Here is a 26,015-nt window from a genome sequence, read left to right on the forward strand (position 1 = left end):
TGATTCCCTGCAGGCACCTGGCGATCACCGAGTATCACTGACGGGGGAGAGGTCTGTGTGTAAACATTACAGATCTCTCCCCTGTTAGTTCCTGCACACTACTTTGTATTGCTCTGCATAGCGGAACAATACAAAGCAATGTTCTTACACAGTACAACATACACAATACTAATACAGCACACAGTTGACCCTTTGATTACCCCAGATGTTAACCCCTTCCTGCCCAGTGCCATTAGTACAGTGTCAGTGCTTTTTACTTAGAAATGATCACTGTATTAATGTTACTGGATATGTCAGTGACAGTTAGTCAGTGTTCCCCCCAGTGTCAGAATGCCTGTCGCAGTCCTGCTATAAGTCGCTGATCACCACCATTACTAGTATTAAAAAATTTTTAAAATTCCAGTATATATACCGCCATTTGTAGACACTATAACTTTCACATAAGCCAATTAATTTACACATATTGGGATTTTTTTTTTAGCAAAGACATGTAGCAGAATACATTTTTGGCCTAAATTTATGATGAAATTTGATTTTTTTAATTTTTTTTACTGGACATGTTTAATAGCAAAAAGTCAAAAATATTGTTTTTATCTCAAAATTGTCGGTCTTTTTTGTTTATAGTACAAAAAATAAAAAACGCAGAGGCGATCAAATACCACAGAAAGAAAGCTCTATTTGTGGGGAAAATAGTACATAAATTTCATTTAGCTGCAGCGTTGCATGGCTGCGCAACTGTCAGGTAAAGTTACACAGAGCCGTATTGCAAAAAATGGCCTGGTCAGGAAGGGGGGTAAATCCTCTGGAGGGAAAGTGGTTTACCGGGGGCACAGACACCAATAAAACATGGCAGGTGTTCTAATTCCTCTGCACTCTATACAAAAGTAAAAAAAAAAAGGTTTTGCTTTTAGTTATACTTTATTATCTTACAAAGTTATAACACATTTAATGCAGGACAAACAATGATTAACCCGTGAATTGATAAGTATAGCTCACTAAATACTGAGGTAAGCTATGCAGTGCATATTTGATGTGATATGATATTTGCTTTGTTATGTCATACTGGAAGAGCTTCTCCAGTATTTGATTTAGTGCATATTTGGTGTCACCACAGCTGAGTAGGTTTAAGTCTCCTGATTGACTCATTTCATCTGTGCAATGTCAAACAAGATAAGACAGTATGTAGGGGCAGAGGAGCCAGACAAGAGCATACCTGGGAGAATGATGGAGGTGGAGGTGCTGGTGGCCCACCTGGTGGAGGTGGAGGTGCCGGAGGAGGTGGAGGAGGAGGCACTGGCATGGCTCAGGTTTCTTGCTAATCTTCAGCCCTGGAATATAACAAAACACAATGATTTTAGTTTCAAATCATCATCAAATCATCTTTTGAATTTTCAAACTGCAGTAGCAAACATTTTATACAATCTATGTAACCACACTTTCCTTTTTACTAGTTTTCAGAAATGTCCTCCAGCGCTGTCATTAATCTAATATGCGCATTTCATCAGCGTTCCTGCATGCAAAGCCTTAGTCACTGGTGTTACCTTGCACCCGATAAAATGCACACCTGTCTGTCACATGAACCTTTTTTCTTCTTTCCACTGGACTGTGTAATGTATGCAAGAGATAAGGTCCGACCTACCGCCTACAAGTCTGCTGAATCAAAGGGCAAGTAACGCAAGATACACTAAAGATCAAGACTGCTAAGGCAAAACATCTTTCAGCTTTAAAGTGGAACTTCACTCTTCCAATCAACACTGAATTTGTCTTCTTCCTTATGCAGCTAGCATTAGTAAATAGATAGGAAAAAATATCATGTTTACTCGTTTTTTTTATTTTTTTTTTACATTTCTTCGGTCACCTCCTGGTTTCAAGGCATAGGCTAATTACGTCATACATCCTAAAAGACTTCAGGAGTGGAGAAGGGGTTTTCTTAGCTAAGCACACCCTCCTGCCTGCATGCATAAGCTAAGGGAAGATGGATTCCAGGAGGTAAATGCTACATAAATCATCTGCCCTTGTTTAAGTTGCAGCCAGAAATGCAAGGGAGTGTTTTTCAAAGTGATTTCTCAACAAAATAAAAGCATGGAGACATGGATAGATGGAGGAGTTTGTTTTGAGTATTAAAAATTAATTAAACAACATTTTTGGTTTGTGGTGCTCAGATGCAGTGCAGTTCTACTTTAAAGTGGAACTGCCTGTGTCCCAACAACCTAGAATACTAAGCGGCAGTGAAGGACAGCATCCTAGCAACCAAGGATGCCAGGCGGCAGTAAGTCCATCATTTACACTGTCCGCATGTAAAATATTAGCACAAATGCTATGTTCAGAGTCATACATACATTTTTTTTATGGCTCTGTATGCAGATCTATGTTATGCTACAAGCCAATACACACCGCTGCACATGGCTCCATAATCTGAAGCTGTGTTCAGCTGCATTATAGAAAAAAGAAATTAGAATTCACTGTCCTGCGTATGGACTGTATTTAACACTTGTAACATTTACGTGCGTACAGCATTTAACATAAATGTATGTTATTGGCTCTGAATACCAAGGAGCCGCCTGCATCCTAGCAACATAGGATGCTAGGTGGCAGGAGCCACTTGCATCCCAGAGACATAGGGCATCAGGCGGTAGGGGGGTCTGAGACCTAGCAACCAAGGACACTAGGTGCTAGGGAAAGCCTGTGTCTTCATTTGCACTGTACCCCGTACACACGTTAGCGCAAATGTTATAGGTGTATAGTACATGGACAAGATTTTACATAGTATCCAACTGCCAGCAAGATCCTATGTAAAATCATTCTGCTGTGTGCAAGAGCCCTAAGACAATATTCAGCTCATGTCTATGGGTACTTTTAGAGAAATAAATGAAACATTACTGCTAATAAATGAGTAATTCATATAAAGAATGCTAAAATGATTCAAACCGATTTGTAAAAAGATTTATGTTCATTTGCTCAACAAAATATATATTGAGTAGTTTAGCATATGAATCCACAAGCCTAGATGTATTGTTAGGGCAAGTTTAATGTAATTCATCAAGTTCTTTGTAATTAAAAAAATTATACCTTTCCATAATTACCTATCAATTATAGAAAATTATAACTTTGACTGCAAAGGAGACTGGTTCACATATTGTATACATCACTATGTTCTACTAATACAAAAGACAAAACATACAGGGCAAAAGAATAATAGTTTACTGTATCTTTTATGTACCACAGAAAGATTTCAACTCATTCTTATTTCATCCAGAGAAAATAACTGAATTGCCATTGATAATTAGGATTTCACAAAACAAATATCATGTGTAATACCTCACTTATGCTGTATTTGTAATACTATGGCAAGAGCAATTGCACTAAACTGAATGTGATAGTTCAAACCCAACAGAAACCTTACACTACTGCAGTGACCTAGAAAGGTTCTCAGAAGTTGTTGGCATTAGCAGCTACACTACATTTTATTTTCCCAGGGTAGGCAAACACTGAATTCCCTGTAGTGCAGGCATTGTCAACAAAGTCAAATGAATGCAGGTTTTGATATTGCTGCTTGGATTCCAGAATTTGGAGGTTTTGAAGAGTTTTGAAAGGGAAGAAATCTCCAACCAAACGCTAAAAAAATGTTTGGCTTGATATATTGTATTATTAAATATAGGGGAACCTGTGGTTGCAATTCAAACCTCCAGTGGAAGCTGTCATTCTTTGACTCCCTGCTGCAAGTCTATAAGGCCCTAAGTATCTGGTCAGGAAAAAAAGGATAGATTTTTTTTCTGGGGAGGAAGAAGAGTCAAATGAGATAGAACATTTTAAAAGTAGAGGCTGTTGGTTATGGGGAGTCAGGAAGGAAAGAATGGGGTTCCCCATAACTTAAAGCAGTTGCTCAATCTGAAAAAAAGTATTAGTAACTGCTGCCTTTTAATAAAAGCACATTTACCTGTCCAGGGACTCAATACTGTCCTCACCCAGGCTAGTTCTTCACTAGTCTTCTGGTGCCTGGCATCTTTAGTGTGGGAAGCCAGTTGTGACTCCTTGCAGCTTTACAGATGGCTTACTACTGCGCATGTGCAAGCTGCGCTTTGCTATTTGAATGGTCCTGCAGCCTTCTGGGACCTGAGTCCTCTCACCCCTACAAAAAAATTATGTGCCAAAAGCAGAAGAGGAAGGGGCTGAAAAGAGGAGCTTCCCCTTTGGGGTGAAGTTTTACTTTAATATTCATGAACTGGAGATGTCAGAAGGGGGTGGGTGGGGGCAGGGGTGGACTGACCATTCGGAAACTCGGGCACTGCCCGAGGGCCCAGGGTCAGTAAGGGGCCCCATGAGATGCCCGTGGTACCTTTCATAGGCTTTTTTGGGTGTGGTTTGAGTGTGGGCAAGGACACAGGGGCCCCATGATCCCCTATTGCCCGGGGGCCCCATGAGTTGTCAGTCCGCCCCTGGGTGGGGGCTTTTTAATGATAAAACATGCAGCTTTTCACTCACACCTCTTCTTCTCCCCTATCTTTCTGACTTAAAGTGGAACTGCACTACATCTGAGTACCACAAACCAAAAATGCTATATAGTTCATTTTTAATATTCAAAACAAGCTCCTCCGTCCATGTCTTCATGCTTTATTTTGCCGAGAAATCATTTTGAAAAAAACCTCCTGGTTTTTCTGGCAGTGGACATCTTGAGTAAGGGCAGATGATTCATCTAGCAGTTACTTCCTAGAATGCACCTGTCTTTAGCTTAGGCATTGGCTGAGCGGAGAACTCTCCTGAAGACTCCTGAGATGTATGACATCATTTGCCCAGGCATGGAAACCAGGAAGTAATTGAAGGAATGCAAAAAAAGGTTAAAAAAATAAATATGATATACTTTCCTATCTATTTACTAGTGCTAGCAGTACAAGGATTACAAATAATCCATGTTGATTGAGAGTGAAGTTCCATTTTAAACTACAATCTTCTTTGCCTTTTTACTATTTCTTCCATCCATTTACCTCTAGCATCTACTACATCTAGGATATATATATGTATATATATATATATATATATATATATATATATCTGGTCCAACTTACATTTGTATTTGTCATCAGTGCTACCTACTCCCTGGCACAACCTAGCTCATCAATTCAAATTGCTTGTGTTGTACTATGTGATGTAATCTATAACTACTTATGAAATGATGTGCTTAAGCTGGCCATCCACCAGTAGAATTTCATTAAGAAAAATAGTTTTCAGAATATTTTTTCTATTTCCTAATAGTTAATGGGGTGAAATTGCCAGTCATTTTTTTTTTAACACAATGGTGTGGAAAAGTGAAGGAAAAGGATGGAAACTGTGAATGTGGCTTTTGCAGGGGAAAAATCATAGATATTGTAATGGGCATGTGCATCCCAAAGTGGAATTTACTATTCAAAACAGCGGCATGGTCAATCAAACTAAATTTTAAATGAAATCTGTCAAGTAATGGATGACCACCTATAAGGTTCGACATGATGGGTACTATCTGGGCCAGCTGCATTCACTTAGGTACATCTGCTGAAACCATGCCAAATATTTCTCTGAGGTTGATTTACTAAAATCTGTTCATCATAATATCCTGACACCGTTGCCTTTGGAATCTTCTTTGTTAAAAGATGTCAACTTCCTAGATTTCCAAACTGTGGCCTGGGGGCCGGATGCTGCCTTTTGCTTGCCTTTATCTGGCCCTTGGGGACTATTCCTACTGCTGGCATTAACAATTCGGGCTTAATTCCTCACACTGACCCCAAAGACGGGGTACTATTCCTTCCACTGACACCAATGATAGAGCACTATTCCTCCTACTGGCACCAATGATGGGGGAACATTCCTCCTACTGACACCAATGATGGGGGACTATTCCTCTCACAGACACCAATGATGGGGGCTATTTTTCTCACATACACCAATAATAGGGCACTTTTCCCCTCACTAATGCCAACGATGGGGCATTGTTACCAATGCCAGGACATTTTCTACTCCTACTGGCCCCTCTAAAGTCTGAAGGATAAACTGGCCCTTTGTTTAGGAAGTTTGAAGACCCCTAGAGTAGATGATACAATGTAACAATATGCAAAGCCTGCTAAGAATTTATATCTACTGGACTGGTTATGCTGATCTATTGTAATATTGCAATTAATTGAAAAAAGTCTTAAATAAACCTTTGAATAAATATACTTTTGCTGTATATTGTGACATGTCATGAATGTGTTTAAGCTGACTTGTAAAGTTGCTGGAAGGCCCACTTTAGACTGTTGTTTTAGTTTTGGCAGTGTTATAACCTCTATCAGATTTTTACTACTATATGTGTTCCTATTGAGAAGATTGCCTGCCACTTCCTGCAACATCCACTTCATTATAAAAAAAAAAAAAAAAAAAAAAAAAAAAAAAAAAAGCAGCTTTGACTGGAGTTCCACTTTAAGTAATGCAAACTGGGAACAAATGAGCTATGCTTTTGTTACTAAGTTCCAGCTGAACCATTCATCCATTCCCTGCCCTTAATTCATACAACAGCTGAGTACACCAAACAGCAGGAGATCCACACTTGGTGCAGCCAGAAGGTTTGTTGACAGACATGAAAGCAAAAGCAAAACTGACATATGAAATCACGGCTTGTGTTCAAGGCCAGCTTTAGGTTATATAGTTCGCTGGGCAAAATGTTAGCATGACAACCACCCGAGTCATATATGATTCACATTGCGCCATGACAGCTACTGATTTTTAATGTGAACTGCCAGTCAGGAGCTGGCAGCATGTAATACACTATGTCTTGTAAGTAATGCTTTGCAAGAGAGTAGGAAGTATTTACATGGACTGCGGCTTAAAACTGAGAAGGTAGGTGAGGTGGATTTACATAGCTGAAAGGATTAATAAAAAGGAAACAGATCCAGTGGCACAATCTAAAAATAGAATTATGTAAAATATAATAGGATAATAAAAATACTTATAATACATACATAAATATACGTGTATGGTGACATCCTTCATGACAACCTGTGAGTCTACCATAGGTTACCCCCTGGATGGCGACATCCTCCATGACAACCTATGAGTCTATGCATAGGTTACTCCCTGAAAGGTGGAATCCTCCAAGACAACCATCAAGATGCCAAGATGTTTCCTTTGATGTAGTTTCGTTTGTGTTTGTAGGCATCCACTCTGCCATCAGCAACTGCACTGACATTGCAACTAAAGATCCCAGCATGGCCCTCAAAGGACATCAGCAGAAAGAAAAATGGTCAAATATTATATTTGTATACTTGCTTGATTTGGATATATTTCATAAGCTAAGGTATGTTAGAAGAAATTTATTTATTTCTACACTGACAACAAACTTGGGAAATACTAGGGAAACGTATAGGGCTACAAAATAAAAAAATATATTTGGATACTGCATTTGCTATCTGATAACTGGTAGAGGCTATCAGTATCTATCCACTTTAGCTGGCCGTACAGTGCAATGTGAAGTTTGGCCGGTTCATGATAAACTAAACAAAATTCAAGCCATGGTTTGCCCTGTTGGCACCACTCCACATGACATCCTTTGATTTGAAAATCAAACGAACCAGGTGCAAAATTGTCAGCTGAATAGTGATCGTCCAGGTATTCTGACAGCCATGAGTTCCAGCTGTTAGAATACAATAGCCGGCAGCGTAAGATTTGTCCATCTACACTGTTTAGTTTGGATGGTAGAATCGACAGATTTCTCTTGTGCCGTCTGCAGGGCTTAATGAGAGAACTCATAAGGTGCCGTTGCACCACCGACTCTGCCACTAAGCAACAAAATTATCAGTGTCAGGATCACTAAGAGGCTGCCCATTTGTCCCCAATGTATCCCTTCAAAGCAGCAATTTGTTGCTCCACCACTGGTCAGAACAATCCTGTATCTTGATTGCTAATGATGGGAGCGACAAATTACTGCCTGAGTGATTCCACAGGGACAAATAGGCAGCCTGTCAGTGATCCGGCCACTGGTTGTTAGGGCAAATTGTCAGCAGCTGGATCACTGCCAGCAAAGTGCACCCTGTGTCATTGGCCAGCCTTTGTGATGGACAGGCACAGTTGTGTTCAGTATATCACTGGGATATTTTCAGGTATGGGGGAAGAAAAAGTCAAGGAATGAGTAACAAAGGTGATATAGACAACACCATACCACAATGACCACTCCTCCTTGTTAGGCCTCATGGGCATTGGGCATTTGCCAAGCTCTCTCGAACGCCTTTCTCCTGGCAGGAGAAACGCGGTGTGAAAGACGTGCCCAAAGCTGCATTTTTGTAAATGCGTTTAGGTGCATCAAGTGCTTGGGCATTAATTCATTGTATTGAGCAGAACAATCATTTATTTTGGTCAATGAAATTTATTTATTTATTATTTCAGGTACTTATATAGCGCCATCAATTTATGCAGCGCTTAACACATATATATATATATATATATATATATATATATATATAGTACATTCACATCAGTCCCTAACCCTCAAGGGGCGTACAATCTAAGTTCCTTAACTCGCATTCATACATACACATACTAGGGACAATTTAGACAGGAGCCAATTCACCTACCAGCATGTCTTTGGAGTGTGGGAGGAAACTGGAGTACCTGGAGGAATCCCGCACAGGCACAGGGAGAACATGCAAAATCCAGGCAGGTGGTGCTATGGTTGGGATTTGAACCAATTACCTACTACCTGGCAGAAGTGCTAACCATTTAGCCACTGTGCAACCCGTTAATGCTGAAGTGCTAAAAAGGCCTAGTGTGAACGCTTGACTTGCTAAAACACTGCATCTCCTGAATGCACTGGCAGTGTGGTTTTTTTACTGCCAGTAAATGCCTATGTGTGCATTGACACATAGGCTAACAATGACAGGCAGAAAAAATGTCAAACGCTCCTAAAAGTAGCGTTTTTAGCACCCAGTGTGCATGAGGCCTAAACTGTAACAATACCTTGTAATACAAAGTTTGCATATATAAAGATATGTAACATACAGAATAGTTTTTAGTTTCATAAAACTTTAAACCACATCAGGTCCTTGAAAGGCAGAAAGCATCCCAAAACAGTCACTTCCATGTAATCTCACATTACAAGCACAGTTTAATTCATGGGATTTCAAGCCTCATATTATGGTTCATTTGGCCATGAAACCCACATTGTATTCACTAGACAGCCGATAAGAGTCTCGCCTGAAATTAAGAAACACAAAACAACTTGATAAAAGACGTCAGACCCAGAAAACGTCTCCTACAAAGAAAAGCCTGTGCTAAACTGAAATACTAGAGGGATCAACTAGAAAATTTACAAAATTATTCAGTATTAGTCTAGGTAGTTTAAGTAAAATAACATAATCAAAATCATCAACCATCTACTCTGTTACAAAGTTGTCGTCGAACAAGAAAATTGGATGTAAACCCGGCAGCCCTCCCTATCATAACAAGGGGTCTTCGTTATTACCATTATTATTATTATACAGGATTTATACAGCCGCAGCAGTTTACGCCACGCTGTACAACATAATAGCAGACTGTATAATTACAATAAAATTTAATACAGTAAGAATCAGAGGGCCCTGCTCATTAGAGCTTGCAATCTAATAATCCTTCACTATGCCTTTATAAAACAATGACCCCATCAAGATGGCTTCTGCAGTGACTGGCATAAAACAGAGGTTTCTATAGGGAGTCGTTCCCTGGGATTCCATAAATACAAGTTGGAGTCAGAATGACTTGCAGAGCCATTACTGAATCCTGAAAAAGCGTGATCGCTAAGTGCTAATTCATGGCTTGTACAGCAAGACCCGCTAACCACAATGAGCCACTGTGAACCTTTATATCTGACTGCTTGATTCCTCCCTGAGTTATTACTAATTGTATTTCCTGGTCTTTTCATGATGTTGGATTTCGAGAACAGCAGTAGAGTATTGAACAGTGTTGGCCAATGACAAAAGTTTGGATTTAAGGTGATAACATTGATCGGCTAACTAAATAGACTAAATTTAGTAATTCTGGAAATGGCCTCCCCGCAATTCATTGTCTCAGCAGCCAATCACAAGGCCCAAGCACCATTACATGGGGAGCAGAAAGGGATTACTGAGCCCTATGCAGGTTAAAAGAGAAGTATGTTTTTGTTTTTTAAATCATACTTACCCAAGTAGATGCAGCATTGATCCAATGCTGCATCTGTTCCCCGCCGACTCTTTTCTTTTGTAATTAACTTTTTATGGATTTTCAAACATTTACAACAAACAGGTTGCATGGGTAAACACAAAGCAGTAGAAGAGAGAAAAGGAAAAAAAACCCAGAAAAACAGGCTCATCGATGAGAGGTACATAGGTACATACAATGTCAATACAGCACAGTGAAATGGCAATCAATTTCAGACAAGAGGTATGAGTATCCCATGAGTCCCAAACTCCTTCAAATGCAGGAACAGAATTAGAGTGTAAAGCAGTTAGGTACTCTATTTTTCTAATCTCTGCTATAACCTTCATGAATTCCAATAGCGTAGGGGGCATAGAAGAAAGCCAATGTATGGGAATGGTTCTCTTGGCCACCATTAAAACGTGAGAGGAAAGTTTCTTTGCAAACCTAAAGAGGTCTGAAAAAGGTAGGCTCAACAAAAAGTGAATGGGCTCAAATGGGATAGGAATCCGCAAAGTAGCCATTGAAGGGCAAGGACCTCTCTCCAAAAGGGTGCAATGTACTGGCAAGCTCAAAAAAAGGTGGAAAAGATTGCCAGTTTCCTTGCTACAATGCCAGCAGACAGAAGAAACACTCGGATTACGAGCATGGAGAACCACCCCGCTGGTTCTAAGGGTGAGAACTGAGCGATCAGACACCACTGTCTGCTCTGCCTCCCCAGCACTGGGCTGTGCAGAGGGCTGGAGCTGCTGGCTCAGGCTTTAAACGGATCGCTAAGAGGCTGAGCCAGGTGCTGGTCCAGGCTCCTGGGTGGATCCCGGCCATATGGCCACAATCTTTTCCCAGCCTGGACCAGCTGAGTGATGTCAGCCGACAGCAGACTTTAGCCCGCTATTGGTTGAAAACGGGTAACAGGAGTGCAAAACGAACTGCACTCCTGTGATCCACAGCAGAAGTATAGCCAAACAAGATTTGGCTGTACTTCTCCTTTAAGGTGGCCCATAGATGAATGGATTTTCTTTCCTTCCATAACTGGAAGGATTGCTCGATTACCTGATCCAACACAGTCAGTGTTGAGGGGGGAATCCCTCTCGCATTGTATTCTGCCAGTGGGAAGTCTTCCCAGCCAGCAGAACACAATAATTACTGCCAGCAGCTATAGCTGCTGGCATTAATGGTATGTAAAAAATTTGACAGGCTGGTTGTACCAAAGTCAATCGATGGATTGACTTGGGTACGATCAGCCTGCCCATAGATGGATCGAATGTCGGCCAGTCCCTGTTGAACTGGCCAAAGTTTGATCCATCTATGGCCGGCCTAAGACTTTCAGTTTGCAACTTGCAAAGGAATCATAGAGGGGCAACAGAAGAGCACAGGACAGTAAATACTGGCACCTTATGATGATTTCTGTCCAGCAATCTTGTCATCTCTCCTAATACAGGACAAGTACAAATTTCCTTTAAGCCCATTCTCAGGATCCCTGAAAGGATTATTTGTCTTCCAAGGTCCGCTGAGCATACAGCTGAGCATACAGTATATAGATGAATGATGAAACAGCCCTACCTGGTGACTTTTCTTCAGATGCTGAAAGAAATACTTTCACAACTTATACAACAGTTAAATATCTGATTAAAAACTGTATGTGCTGCGGGGCTTCCATCTAAGATTTAGGCACTAATAATGTCTTAATAATCTTGCTTTCTTACAGTATATAGTTTCTAATTTTACAAGTATATGTGTGCAGTCAGACTCTCTTCAGTGTCTAATGATGTCAAACATTCACAATGCACCTGGTAGCCACTGAATATGTCATCTATGCCTAGTTTTAAAGTGGTTGTAAAGGCTGAAGCTTATTTACCCTAATGCATTCTCTGCATTAAGGTAAAAACTTTCTATTGTCAGTCCCCCCTCCTCCCCCAGCACCCCCTAAATACTTACCTGAGCCCAATCTCGAGACAGAACTGTGCCTAAGTGCAACTGCACTGCTCTCTCTCCCTCCTCACTGGACACAATGAGAGCAGCAGGATCCATTGGCTCCCACTGCTGTCAATCAAATCCAGTGATAAAGGAGCATAGACACACCCACAGCCCAGCTTGGGATCAAGCAGGCACATGTACCACCATAGGAAGCAGCTTGCTATGGTGGCACACGGAGAAGAAGAGGAGCCAGGAGCACCAATGGGGGACCTGAGAAGAGGCAGATCGGGGCCGATCTGTGCAAAGCTATTGTATGAGTATGACATGTCTGTTATTAAAAAAAAAAATACTTTAAAGTCACATGATAGAGATTGGAGCAGTTGTTTTTTCAAATCTTTTTTGTCTTGAAAAAAAATTTATTTAGTAATGCTAAAATGTGTTCTATTGACTTCTGTGAACTATGAAAAAAAAACCCTAACATGTTCAGATAATATTGATAGAACTTTATTTTATCTATGAATTTATTAGGTAGGCTGCTTAGATTAAAAGTACATTCACACTTAAATGTTAGCTTTTGTCACATGCTATGTCATGCTTTAATGTGCATTGTGTTTTAATGCAACTAATTCATAATGAATGGGCTGACAATGCACCACAACATGTGAAAAAAAATGCATGACCCTTTTTTAAAAACACAGCACGCCGTAATGTATATACCGTATACAGCAGTGCATTGCATTCTGGGTTCCACTGAATAATGAATGGCATTGTAGTGCAACGCACATAGAGTAGGTGTGTTGCCGTGCATTGTGCTAATGCACAATAATGAATAATACACTTCCTTTGCCTTAATGCCTACACTCATTTCTCCACTGTATCTATGAAAGGAGCCACGGTTATCACATAACAGGGACTTCATACATGACTGTCTTTGTTTATCTCTATTACATGTTGGATTGATGGGACTAGTAGTTAAGGAAGAAAAGGATGTTTGTGCTTTACATTCACATTGACATGGACAAGGCATTTCTAGCAAGATCAATAGTTATTTTCTGTACTTGATGAAAATCTTCTCAGGAAAGAAAAATGAAAACTAATGTTGCAACCACAGCTAGGGACTGGTAAGCTGCAATATACTACGTTTGTTTTTGGCTTTAAATACGCTTTAGACATTGTGTATCATAAACGTCTTTCACACACACACACACACATATATATATATATATATATATATATATACATACACACACTCACACACACATCTATAATACTTGTTGATACCTTTTTCCATCCTTAACCCCTTCACGCCTAAGGGTAAAACAAATGTGTTAGTAATACCATACATATCATCACAACTACTTTGTACATCCAGGTTAATTATACTGTGTTTTTTTACAGGACAAATTGGGCTTTCATTTGGTGGTAAATGGTAATGGATATCTCCTGATTTTTTTTATTATCAAAGGAAAACTGGCCCAAAATAGAAAAAAAAAAAAAAATTTTTTTTATTTAGCTGTGTGTTTCTTGTTACTACCATAACCTACCACCAAAGAACAACTCAAAATATATTTTCCAGCTCTTGGCGATCGCAGCGATACCATATATGTGTATGTTATTTGTTGTTTGTACCCGTAGTAGAGCCCAGAAACAATAGTGCGCATTTTGTTTGATTTGTTAATATTTATTTATCTTTTTTTTACAAACATTTTTTTCCCTCTATGCCAGGAGTTAGAGAGATACAATGTATCTCTCTCCTCCATTCATAGAGAGAGAAAAAAACAAGGGGGCTGGGCTGCACAGTGACTGATCCATGTGATAGACAATCAGAGGCTATCACAGCAATCATGTGACCCGGAATTGGGAGTCCCGGGTCCCGATCATTAGAATGGGATCTGGGCCTCTTAGTGACACTGCGGTCTTTGTGCTGGGAGCGTGCAGTGCGGCGTGCTCCCAGCACAAAGACAGGTACAAAAATATACGGCCCCACGGAAAAATTCCAAGTTCTGTGAGGCCACATATTTGTGTGACGTCGGCGTCAAGGGGTTAAGTGCCAGTTCACACCACATGCAGTCCAGTGCATTTTGTTCTCTGCTCAAAAACACATTGATAGTAGGTTTCACGGATTCCAATGGCATAGTTCACACAGTCAGTTCCTCTGTGTTCCAGTTCCACAGAGAAAAACCAGAGCGCACCAAAAACATACCAGAACACACATGTCCTTATTTAAGTTGAAGAAAAAGAGAGGGGGAAAAATTAACCGAAATACATCAAAAACTGACCGGAACGCATAAAAAACGCATTAATAATGTGCATACAGAAATGCATCTGGCACGCATCCAAGCTGCATTTCTATGGTGTAAATCGGCCCTAACACCCGGGTCACATTGGGTGCGATTTCCATGCCATGAGACCTGCAAATCATATGCCAAGTCGCACCCTATTGTCCACAATTAGAGCAGTCAAATCGGTGCGGTTCCGACTTGGTCGAAGCCACACCGATTTCTAAAGTAGTACATGCATTACTTTTGGTGAGGTTTGCATAGACATCTGTGTCAGATGTCTTGTAAATTGCACCTGAAATTGGCATGTCACCCGACTTTGAAATCATGCGACTTCACTGTAATGCGGGCCATAGATGGGATGAAAAACAGCTGAAAAAAAAATCGTACGGTTTTCGGATCGTTAGTGCAGTAATCGGTCGGCCGTTTTTAGTGATTTTTGCCCTTTTTGATTATCGGTCCTGCAGGAAAATAATCGGCCGAATTTGTCGTTCTGCCGATTTTCGCGGCAATGATGGACAAATCTGCCGATCTGTTTCCGATTTTAAAAAATGCGCATGAGCAGTGACATGAAAGAAGAAGGAAAAGAAGAAAAGGCAAAAAAATAGAATATGAATGAGAAGAAGAAACAGAATATGAATAAAAAGAAGAAATAGAATATAAAGAAGAAGAAATAGAATATGAAGAAGCAGAAGAAAAAAAAAGAATTTCAGTCCGATATTATATTTGACATTTAAAAGTATCGCAACATTGTATCTATTTGTATCCGAATAGAAACATCTGTATCCAAAATGGATACAAATAGATACAATGTTGCAACTTTTTCTTATTCACATTCTATTTCTTCTTCTGCATATTCTATATAATTGTCGGCCTTAGACGGGACGAAAATCAGCCGACTTTTTTTTACCAATGGTGGTAACGTTGGCTGATTGAACGACCGATTTTTTGTTTTTCTAAAAAAAAAAAAAAAAGGCCAGTTTTCTCCCCGTCTATAGCCTGCATAAGTCGCACGGTCGGGCTTCATGTGACCAGGGGGGTTAAGCTAGGTTCACATCCCACAGGTGCTGGAAGTTGTGTAATTGCACATCTTCCCGCACCTGCAGAGAAAAATGTAATGCTGCTTAGGAGATGCATGGGGGTAACAATAATCCTAATGGCATTCCCATGCACTGGGAACCACAACGGTTTCCCTGCAGCAGCGTTTTTGGAAGAGGCACAGAGACCTTTTTCCTGCATTTTCAGGAGGTACAGCAGCCCATTCAACTGAATCGGCTGCTGTGCCCCAGCAAATGCAGCCACTGGAAACTGCATAGATGTGAACTGGGGGTAGTTGTATCTCAGTACTGCTAATCTCCTGCAGCATCTTAGCAGCCACTTCCTGTCTATATTAATACAGTCCACTGATGGGTAAATTACATTTCTAAGGGCACACTTGCTGATGGGGACAACAGGTAAGCCAATCCTGCATAATGCATGCTAAAGCAGCCACTTGTATTCTCGAATAAAAGCCCATTTGACAGGGTGAAAACACAGGAGCATGGGTTGGGAGATGGTGACATACCTGTGTCACCCTATAACAGGAAATGCCTGAACAAGGACCTTCATGGCAGGATCAATAAATATTATTTATTCAAAGCTGCATATTAAATATATATTGAAATGACTGTTGAAATGGCATTGAGATGTTGAATTGGCAGCTTATTACTGTGATTGGGTTTACATACAGTATACTTAAAAAAAGTATTAAAAGCCACTCTCCCATATATTTGACTACAAAGCATTATGCCTTCTAGATTATTCAAAAGGCTCCATTAATTATACATTTGCTGATATGAGCTTGAACTGAGGGATGATAGAGTAGAGCCCCTGGATACATTCACCGTAACAATTTCTGAAAGCAATAATGCTTCTCTATTAGACAGCACTTGCCTCCCTGTAAAGTGCTGTGCAGTTATACTCTCACATAAAGTACACAATAATTCCCAACAGGGACGCTGAAACAGCGGCGATTACATTGAAGGTAATTACTGGGACCCCCAGCTGGGCATATTGATACCTTTCCATTGAATTATGTCTATCAGCACCTTGTGCAGCTCATGCATATGAATAATTAGCAAACATCTTTAAGGCATTCCACAGCTGCTAACTGGTACAAAATGTTCTCGGATGTATTTTATTCCAAAGGCAAGAACACCTATTAAAGGAAACATTAATACAAAAGAAAAGCTATTCTATATAGTTAGTGGAATATTAACCCCTTTCCGCCCAGTCATGGCATCCCTTTAACCACTTGCCTACCAAGCACTTATACCCCCTTCGTGCCCAGGCCAATTTTCAGCTTTCAGTTTGAATGACAATTGCGCGGTCATGCAACACTGTACCCATATGACATTTTTATCATTTTTTTTCACACAAATAGAGCTTTCTTTTGGTGGTATTTAATCACTGCTGGGGGTTTTATTTTTTGCACTATAAACCAAAAAAAGTTGAAAAAATGTTTTCTTTGTTTCTATTATAATATAATTTTTCTCCGTCACTGATGTGCATTGATGAGGCTCCACTGATGGGCACTGATGAGGTGGCACGGATAGGCAGTACTGATAGGCTGCACTGATGAGGTGGCACTTTTGGGATTCGATGAGAAAGCACTGGTGATGCTGCACTGATATGCAGAAATGATGGCCACTGATAGGCGGCCCTGATGCTGCTGCACTGATATGCAGCAATGATGGAAACTGATTGGCGGCACTGATGAGCGGAGCTGACTGTTAGCACTGACGGATGGCACAGATGGGGGGAACAGCTGGGCACTGATCATCAGTGCCCTGATGATTAGTGCCGATCCCTTCGCTGACAATTGCCAGTTCTCAGCATTACTTTCCCCACGCTGTAACAGCGTGCGGAAAGTGCTGCCAATAACCGGCATCCGTATTTACATTGCGATCTGCAGTGTCATTAGACACAGCTGATCATGCTGTGATTGGCCTTTTACCACATCACGTGATCAGCTGTGTCCATAGGACACAGCAATCCCGGAGATCGCTGGGTGCCCGTTGCTGGGGGCGCGTGGGAGGGCACATTCTGGGAGGACGTCATATGACGCCCTCCCAGAAATGGACAGCTGCACTGTAGCCGTCATTCGGCTATAGTGCGGTTGCCAAGTGGTTAAGAGCCCATTCACACTTGAGCGACTTGTCATTCGACTTTGGACAAGTTGCATTCCATGTTTCCCAATGAGTACCATCCATATCTGTGCGACTTTGGTACTTTAGTCCAACTTGAGAGCCATAGACTTCAATGTAAACCCTTCAAAGTCACATCTGAATGCTATGCATGCGACTTGTGTGCGACTTTGTACAGCACAAACAATCGTCCTTAGTCAAAGCCAAAGTTGCACTCATCCAAAGTCGCATCAAGTCACACTGTAAAGTCTCTATGAAAATTGCACAAGTTTCTCCCGTGATGAAAGTACTAGGAGTCTGCACATATTATAGGAGGTATGTTTTGTAGAAGTTTGGTCCATGGATAGGAATTAGCTCCAGACTAGCTGGATTCATATGAAGTATTTTTGCTAACCCCTTATATCTTTTTTTCTAAGGGACAATACTTCACCTATCAGTGGTGCTGATATGCATGTTGGTTGTTATTTATTATTATTTATTTTAGGTACTTATTTAGCGCTGTCAATTTACAGAGCACTTTACATATATATTGTACATTCACATCAGTCCCTAACCCTCAAGGAGCGCACACTCTAAGGTCCCAACTCACATTCATACATACACATATTTGGGCCAATTTAGACAGGAATCAATTAACCTACCAGCATGTCTTTTGGAGTGTGGGAGGAAACCGGAGCACCTGGAATAAACCCTCGCAAGCACAGGGAGAACATGCAAACTCCATGCAGGAGGTGCCATGGTCAGGAATCGAACCCATGACCCATTTTACTGCAAGGCAGACGTGCTAACCACTAAGCCACTGTGCCGCCCCATCTGTTCTGTATACTGAGCTGTGAACAAGCTGGCCTTACTGCTTGTCAGTGGTATTCCAAGGCAGGTGCGGGGGGTGTGGTCCGCACCGGGTGACACTAACCGCACGGGATGAAACCGGACCCACTCCACAAAAAGGTAAGTTGTAAAGCAAGCCGACGATCGTCGACAATCGGGGATTGTCGGCTTTCTTTACAACTTACCTTTTCTTGGAGTGGGTCCGGTGTCACCCCGTATAGGTTGCATGCGGACGATCCTGCGGGGTGACACCGGTGTATCGGCAAGATGTGTCTCCCATGTAGATATGTCCCCCTGAAGCAACTGCGCATGTCCTGGTTTCAGGCATGATCAATCGATGATAGAACTACTGCTATCATCGATTGATCGTGCCTGAAACCGGGACATGCGCAGTGGTCCCGGACCTGCTCCAAGAAAAGATAAGTTGTAAAGAAAGCTGACAATCCCGGCAGGATGGATAGGATCTGCGGATTGAGCATAATGGATCGGAGTCTGCTCCATTATGCTCAATCCGCAGATCCGATCCATTCTGCGGGGATCGTCGGAGGAGGTGTCACCAAGTGTTACCACACCGGGTGACAACAACCATAGGGACGTCTCTGCTGCTTGTTGGGATTTAACAGGTACATAATAAGCCATACTATAGAACATGATGCGACCATTGAAATGGTTAATAGTTAACTTTTGCTTTGTGCCTACTAACTGGTTTATTTTAACCCTTTCTAATAATCGCATCATGTTCTATAGTATGGTTTATTATATCTTATATGGCATTGTAACACGCATTTTATGTTATACAATAAGCTCTATTGCGAATGATCAATTGCCTATCCTCCTATGTGCTCTAGTACCCGCCCAAGGGGAGCACTCACATTGTGGACATATACTCAAACAAGGCGGTGCTATAGCTCTAGATACAATAGTGAATATCTTAAATGTTATAGCTATATATATATATATACACACACACATACACACCCCTTATGTACATTTTATATCTATTGTCTACATCAAACATTATTTTGTTCTCTTATATAGTAACCTCTGCTGGAATCTCATGTGTCCTGAGGAAGCACAAGAGAAACGCGTTGACTCATGAGGACTCCCACGATTACTGTTGTACATGGAATATATTCAAATTTGATATATTTATTTCCACTATGTGGTAGAGTGAGTCAGCAGTAGGAAGTATTTGAATTATTGAGTAATCCCACTTTTTAACTTATCTATGAAGGTTTTAAGATGATTCCTTTGTATAATAAATACAATGTGTATTTTGTTATATATACAGTACATGTGTGTGTTCCCCTTCAATGCCAGCAAAGTCCAACATTTTATTCTTTTTCTGATATATTTGATATATATGGATGAGGCATTCGAGTGCTTTACTATACTATATAATTGAAGTGGCACAAGTGAGTATGGTGCCTAAGTGGGTTTTTATACCAGGGGAGGGAAAGACTTCCCAATCACATAACCACACTGACTGGCTAAATACAGTAAATAGAGATGTCCCAAACGCCACAGACCAACACAACCTGATGATTGGCATAGTAAGAGCAGCCTCAAAGTAAGTAAAGGAGGAGCACCTGCAAGCCGTGACGTCACGCTGCCGGATCACGGAGGTCCAGCGGCCACCCATTACTACCAGCTGGTCAGTGTACATTACAGTTTTATGCTGCATTCTACATTTTACTCATAAGGATTGATCTTACCACAGTACCTTTAAAGTGTGTTTTTACTTTTAACCTTGATCTCCAATAAATGTACCCAATTTTGATCAAAATACTTTTTTCTGCTCCGCATCGAACACTTAACCCCCAGGACCCCCTGGTGACCATCCCAGGGCTCAGAGGAGAGCTGTATCCAGCAGATCCCGTCCATAGCCAGGCCTTTAAGGGGACCTCTAGATGTTCCATTACCCACTGAGGAGTTATCCATTCCAGGCTAAATCCTACCCAGGATCAAGGGGACCTCTGTTGCATATGACATAAACGCGCATTTATATTGTGCCTCTGGTGAGTGTGCAATTTACCCATCATTCCTGTACGACACCGGATCGTATATGTCACTGGAATTTTATCAAGTCACCTTCTTTCAATTTATTTGTGGTTTCATCACCATTTTCACTTTTTGGACTTTCATTAGCAGTGTGCATTACAGAGTTAGTGGATGTGTTTGTTAATACACTACACAGCCGTTAAGGACATTTGTTGCTATTTATACACCAATTACGCACCTTGTTTACAGTTATATTGGTCATTTTGATATCTTTGAACCGTTTTTATATACATCATAAGAGGTGGTTGTCTATTTTATATCTATTGTATTATTTGTTTTTAGCGCTGCACTATATATCTTACAAATAAGAGCAGCCTCAGCCTAGCTCCGTCCAGGCCACGTCCTCTTGATCCATTTCACCCCACCCACAGGGCTTAGGTATGGAGGTCCATGTACACGAATCTGCTACACGAATCTGCCACATGCACTGACATTTGTGTGCGGAGACAAGACAGGATTCTAAATAGCATCTACAACACTCTTTATATATTGCAGGGAATGTGTTTTGTCCTGTTTGAACCATTTTCATACATGTGTATACATATTCTGATCAGGTCATTCTGTATGTTCAGGGGCAGTGATCACCTGTATGCCACAGGTAACACTGCAGAGTGCCCCTTCCACACACCAAGGAGGAATTCTACATTCCATCTACTTGTTAATAGAGAACAAACTGCTAGAATAGACGGAATGAGGAAACATGGTGTGGAAAAACGTTTGTGCGTCCACCTGCATTAGCAACTGACAATACACAGGTCTTGTTTCCTGCTACCTCTGCCAGTCATTATTTTTAGACCATGGCCCATGTAGGGGAACATATTATTTATGTCACAGTATGCTTCCTTTTGCTTTCAGCAATTTCAGCAGGTAGTTACTATGGAAAGAACAAGCACAGAGGTAGAAGCATTAGATTACAGAGCCAACATGTCAACAGACTTTTTTAAATTTACTTAAAGTGTTACTAAAACCACAATAGTAAAATCAGTCTGTATATGTTATACTCACTGTGGAACCTAAGGGGTTAATCTTCTGCATTGCATAAAAACGCTATCTGATCCTGACTTCTCTGATCCTCCACTTCTTCCAGTGTCCCCCTCTTATCTCCTGATAAGACACATTGTGTGGAGTCACTCTGCACATGCTCAGTTTGGTGTGTATTTCTAGAGGGGGGGGGGGGTTCTTGGGAGAGTGCATGTGATCAGCACAGGGCCAATCAGCACTGTCCAAACAGAGTTCAGGGGTCCTGCATCTTCCTAGAGCAGAATGAATACTCCTCCTACAAGCTTTAACCAGTGCTCTGCTGGACACTGATAGAAATCACAAGACTGCTCTAACTGCTGATGAGAAAAGGTATTTAGCCATTTATATTTACTAAAATAATTGCACTTCAATGTACTGTGGGAGACCGGATAAAGTGAATGCAGGGTCCTGGGTTTAGTAACACTTTAAAGATATAGCCAGTTTATCAGTTGCTGTACCATGCAGGTTTTCATACTATCCCTTACCCTAAATTAGGCACAACTCACTTGACTGTATTTAAGCGCCATTGCACATGGACAAAAAAAATGCCACTCTCAATATACAGTGTGGCCATATAAGTTCTTACATTTACAGTTGCAAGAAAAAGTATGTGAACCCCTTGGGATTACGTGGAGTTTTGCATGAATTGGGCATAAAATGTGCTCTGAACGTCATCTAAGTCACAACAATAGAAGAACACAGTCTGCTGAACATAATACTACACAAACATTAGATGTTGCCATGGTTTAATTGCACATAACATGTAAACATTCACAGTGCAGGGAGGAAAAAGTATGTGAGGCCCTAGCTTAATGAGCTCCCAGAGCTGATTGGAGCCAGGATTGAGCCAACCTTGACTCCAACCAGTGTAATGATATTGGATGTGTTGATGACAGCTGTCCTGCCCTTAAAAAACACACACCTGTTTTGGGTTTACTGGTTTCAAGAAGCACTGTCTGATGTGAACCATGCCTCGCAGAAAAGAGCTCTCAGAAGACCTACGATCAAGAATTGTTGACTTGCATGAAGCTGGAAAGGGTTACAAAAGTATCTCAAAAAGCCTTGATGTTCATGTGTCCACGGTAAGACAGACTGTCTACAAATGGAGAAAGTTTAGCACTGTTGCTACTCTCCCTAGGCATGGTCGTCCTGTAAAAATGACTGCAAGAGCACAGCGCAGAATGCTGCATGAGGTAAAGAAGAATCCCAGAGTGTCAGCTAAAGACCTACAGAAATCTCTGGCACATGCTAACATTTTTGTTGACACATCTACAATAAGGAAAACATTAAACAAGAATGGAGTACATGGGAGGACACCACGGAGGAAGCCATTGCTGTCCAAAAAGAATATTGCAGCACGTTTGAAGTTTGCAAAAGAGCACCTGGATGTTCCACAGCACTACTGGCAAAATATACTGTGGACAGATGCAACCAAGATTGAGTTGTTTGGGAAGAACACACAACACTGTGTGTGGAGAAAAAAAGGCACAGCACACCAACATCAAAACCTCATCCCCACTGTAAAACATGGCGGAGGGAGCATCATGGTTTGGGGCTGCTTTGCTGCCTCAGGGCCTGGACGGATTGTTGTCATTGATGGGAAAATGAATTCCAGAGTTTATCAAGACATTTTGCAGGAAAACATATGACCATCTGTCCACCAACTGAAACTCCGCAGAGGATGGGTGATGCAACAGGACAATGACCCAAAGCATACAAGTAATTCAACAAAACAATGGCTGCAACAGCACAGAATACGCCTTCTGGAGTGGCCCAGTCAGAGTCCTGACCTCAACCCAATTGAAATGCTGTGGCATGACCTTAAGAGAGCGATTCACACCAGACATCCCAAGAATATTGCTACACTGAAACAGTTTTGTGAAGAGGAGTGGTCCAAAATTACTCCAGATCGTTGTGCAGGTCTGATCTGCAACTACAGGAAATGTTTGGTTGAGGTTATTGCTGCCAAAGGAGGGTCATCCAGTTATTAAGTCCAAAGGTTCACATACTTTTTCCTCCCTGCACTGTGAATGTTTACATGTTATGTGCAATTAAACCATGGCAACATCTAATGTTTGTGTAGTATTATGTTCAGCAGACTGTGTTCTTCTATTGTTGTGACTTAGATGACGTTCAGAGCACATTTTATGCCCAATTCATGCAAAACTCCACGTAATCCCAAGGGGTTCACATACTTTTTCTTGCAACTGTAAATCTGTACTTTCAAGCAGCATTGAGGGATTTAAACAAAAAACAAAAAAAAAAACAACAACACTCAAAATCCATGTTCAAGGGGAGGGGGGGGGGGGGGGGCATACTGGCATTATGTAGGCCTTGTTCACACAGGGCAATTACATCCATGTCCAGTGCAGGGCCACGTTTTATCTACATGGGGATGCACAGGTGTTGTATACATCCCTGTACTGTCAGTCCCATTGTTGTCAACTGGGACGCAGAGGCCACATGAACACAGCTGATGCTCCCAAAATGACATCCATATGGATGAGGGTATATGGCCCCGAACGCACCCTGGATGTGCGTATTATTCCAATATTAAGACCCCACTAACAGTCCACGGATGTAATCACCCTGTGTGAACGAAGCCTTGCACATGTGTGCTAATGTTTACATACATACTGTGCACATGTGCTTTACCGGCAGACACTGCTCATAGCCGGCATGTAAAAATCAACAATTGGCACAACCTGCATGGCTTAGGGCCCTGGTGTCCAACAAACAGACTGCTGGCCCTCTGCTTGTGGCCTGTGAGCTGTTGGCCACCAGTTGAGCAGCAGAGTGGCAGCGTGGTACCAGGCACAGAAACGTTCTCTGTGTTCCATCACCAACCACTGAAATAAAGACTGTACTGTGGACAGCATTGTCTCCACCCATAGGACCAGGAACGTCCAGGTTTGTGGAGAACAGGAGTGGCACAGGAGCGTGTGATTAGGTAATGACCACCAATGGGGGGTGGGGGTTAATTTGTCACCTATCCAACTCAGCATGTACAGTGGATATAAAAAGTCTACACACCCCTGTTAAAATGTCAGGTTCCTGTGATGTAAAAAAATGAGACAAAGATAAATCATTTCAGAACTTTTTCCACCTTTAATGTAACCTATAAACTATACAACTCAGTTAAACAACAAACTGAAATCTTTTACGTGGAGGGAAGTAAAAATAAAATACTAAAATAATATGATTGCATAAGTCTGCACACCCTTAAACTACCGTATTTTTCGCACCATAAGACGCACTTTTTTCCCCCCCAAAAAGGGGGGAAAATGTCAGTGCGTCTTATGGAGCGAATATAAAGTCTTCCCGCGCTGGCTTCTGTGACAGCCGGGTGCCCACTGCGCATGTGCTGCGCTTTGTGAATGATCCAGTGTCTTCTGGGACACATGAAGGGTCCCAGAAGGCGCCGGGCCATTCACAAAGCGAAGTGCTTCTCGCACCTGCGCAGTGGGCACCCGGCTGTCACAGAAGCCGGCCCGGGAAGAAGAGGAAAGGCAACTCCGCGGAAGTGGGAGCGGGTACCTGTCAAATTCAGGTAACCGCTCCCCCTCCCTTCCCAAAGGTCAGCAGTCTCTGGTCATCCCCTGCACTGTCTGCAGTCTCTGGACATTCCCTGTACTGTCTGCAGTCTCTGGTCATTCCCTGCACTGTCCGCAGTCTCTGGTCATTCAATGCACTGTGTCCGCAGTCTCTGGTCATTCCCTGCACTGTCTGCAGTCTCTGGTCATTCCCTGCACTGTGTCCGCAGTCTCTGGTCATTCCCTGCACTGTCCGCAGTCTCTGGTCATTCCCTGCACTGTCCGCAGTCTCTGGTCATTCCCTGTACTGTGTCCGCAGTCTCTGGTCATCCCCTGTACTGTGTCCGCAGTCTCTGGTCATCCCCTGCACTGTGTCCGCAGTCTCTGGTCATCCCCTGCACTGTGTCCGCAGTCTCTGGTCATTCCCTGCACTGTGTCCGCAGTCTCTGGTCATCTGCACTATGTCCGCAGTCTCTGGTCATCTCCTGTACTATGTCCGCAGTCTCTGGTCATCTCCTGCACTGTGTCCGCAGTCTCTGGTCATCTCCTGCACTGTGTCCGCAGTCTCTGGTCATCTCCTGCACTGTTTCTGCAGTCTCTGGTCATCTCCTGTACTGTGTCCGCAGTCTCTGGTCATCTCCTGTACTGTGTCCGCAGTCTCTGGTCATCTCCTGTACTGTTTCTGCAGTCTCTGGTCATCTCCTGTACTGTGTCCGCAGTCTCTGGTCATCTCCTGTACTGTTTCTGCAGTCTCTGGTCATCTCCTGCACTATTTCTGCAGTCTCTGGTCATCTACTGTACTGTGTCCGCAGTCTCTGGTCATCTCCTGTACTGTGTCCGCAGTCTCTGGTCATCTCCTGTACTGTGTCCGCAGTCTCTGGTCATCTCCTGTACTGTGTCCGCAGTCTCTGGTCATCCCCTGTACTGTGTCTGCAGTCCATTGGTTCAGAATATTTTTTTTTCTTGTTTTTCACCTCTAAAACCTAGGTGCGTCTTATGGTCAGGTGCGTCTTATGGAGCGAAAAATACGGTAATACTTTGTTGAA

General features: G+C 41.9%; 1 protein-coding gene across 1 annotated transcript in view; it reads right to left on the reverse strand.

Annotated features, from left to right (window-relative positions):
- WIPF3 (WAS/WASL interacting protein family member 3) overlaps positions 1 to 26,015 on the reverse strand; it is an 89,559-nt gene that overhangs the window by 52,767 nt on the left and 10,777 nt on the right. The window contains exon 2 of the mRNA XM_089669876.1: positions 1,214 to 1,328. Coding sequence (XP_089526002.1) covers positions 1,214 to 1,300 — 87 coding nt within the window. The 5' untranslated portion in view covers positions 1,301 to 1,328. The remainder of the gene's footprint in view (positions 1 to 1,213; positions 1,329 to 26,015) is intronic.

Source organism: Staurois parvus, unplaced genomic scaffold, assembly GCF_062004578.1.
Source record: "Staurois parvus isolate SC_StPar_1 unplaced genomic scaffold, SC_StPar_1.0 ptg000082l, whole genome shotgun sequence".
Classification (NCBI taxonomy): domain Eukaryota; kingdom Metazoa; phylum Chordata; class Amphibia; order Anura; family Ranidae; genus Staurois; species Staurois parvus.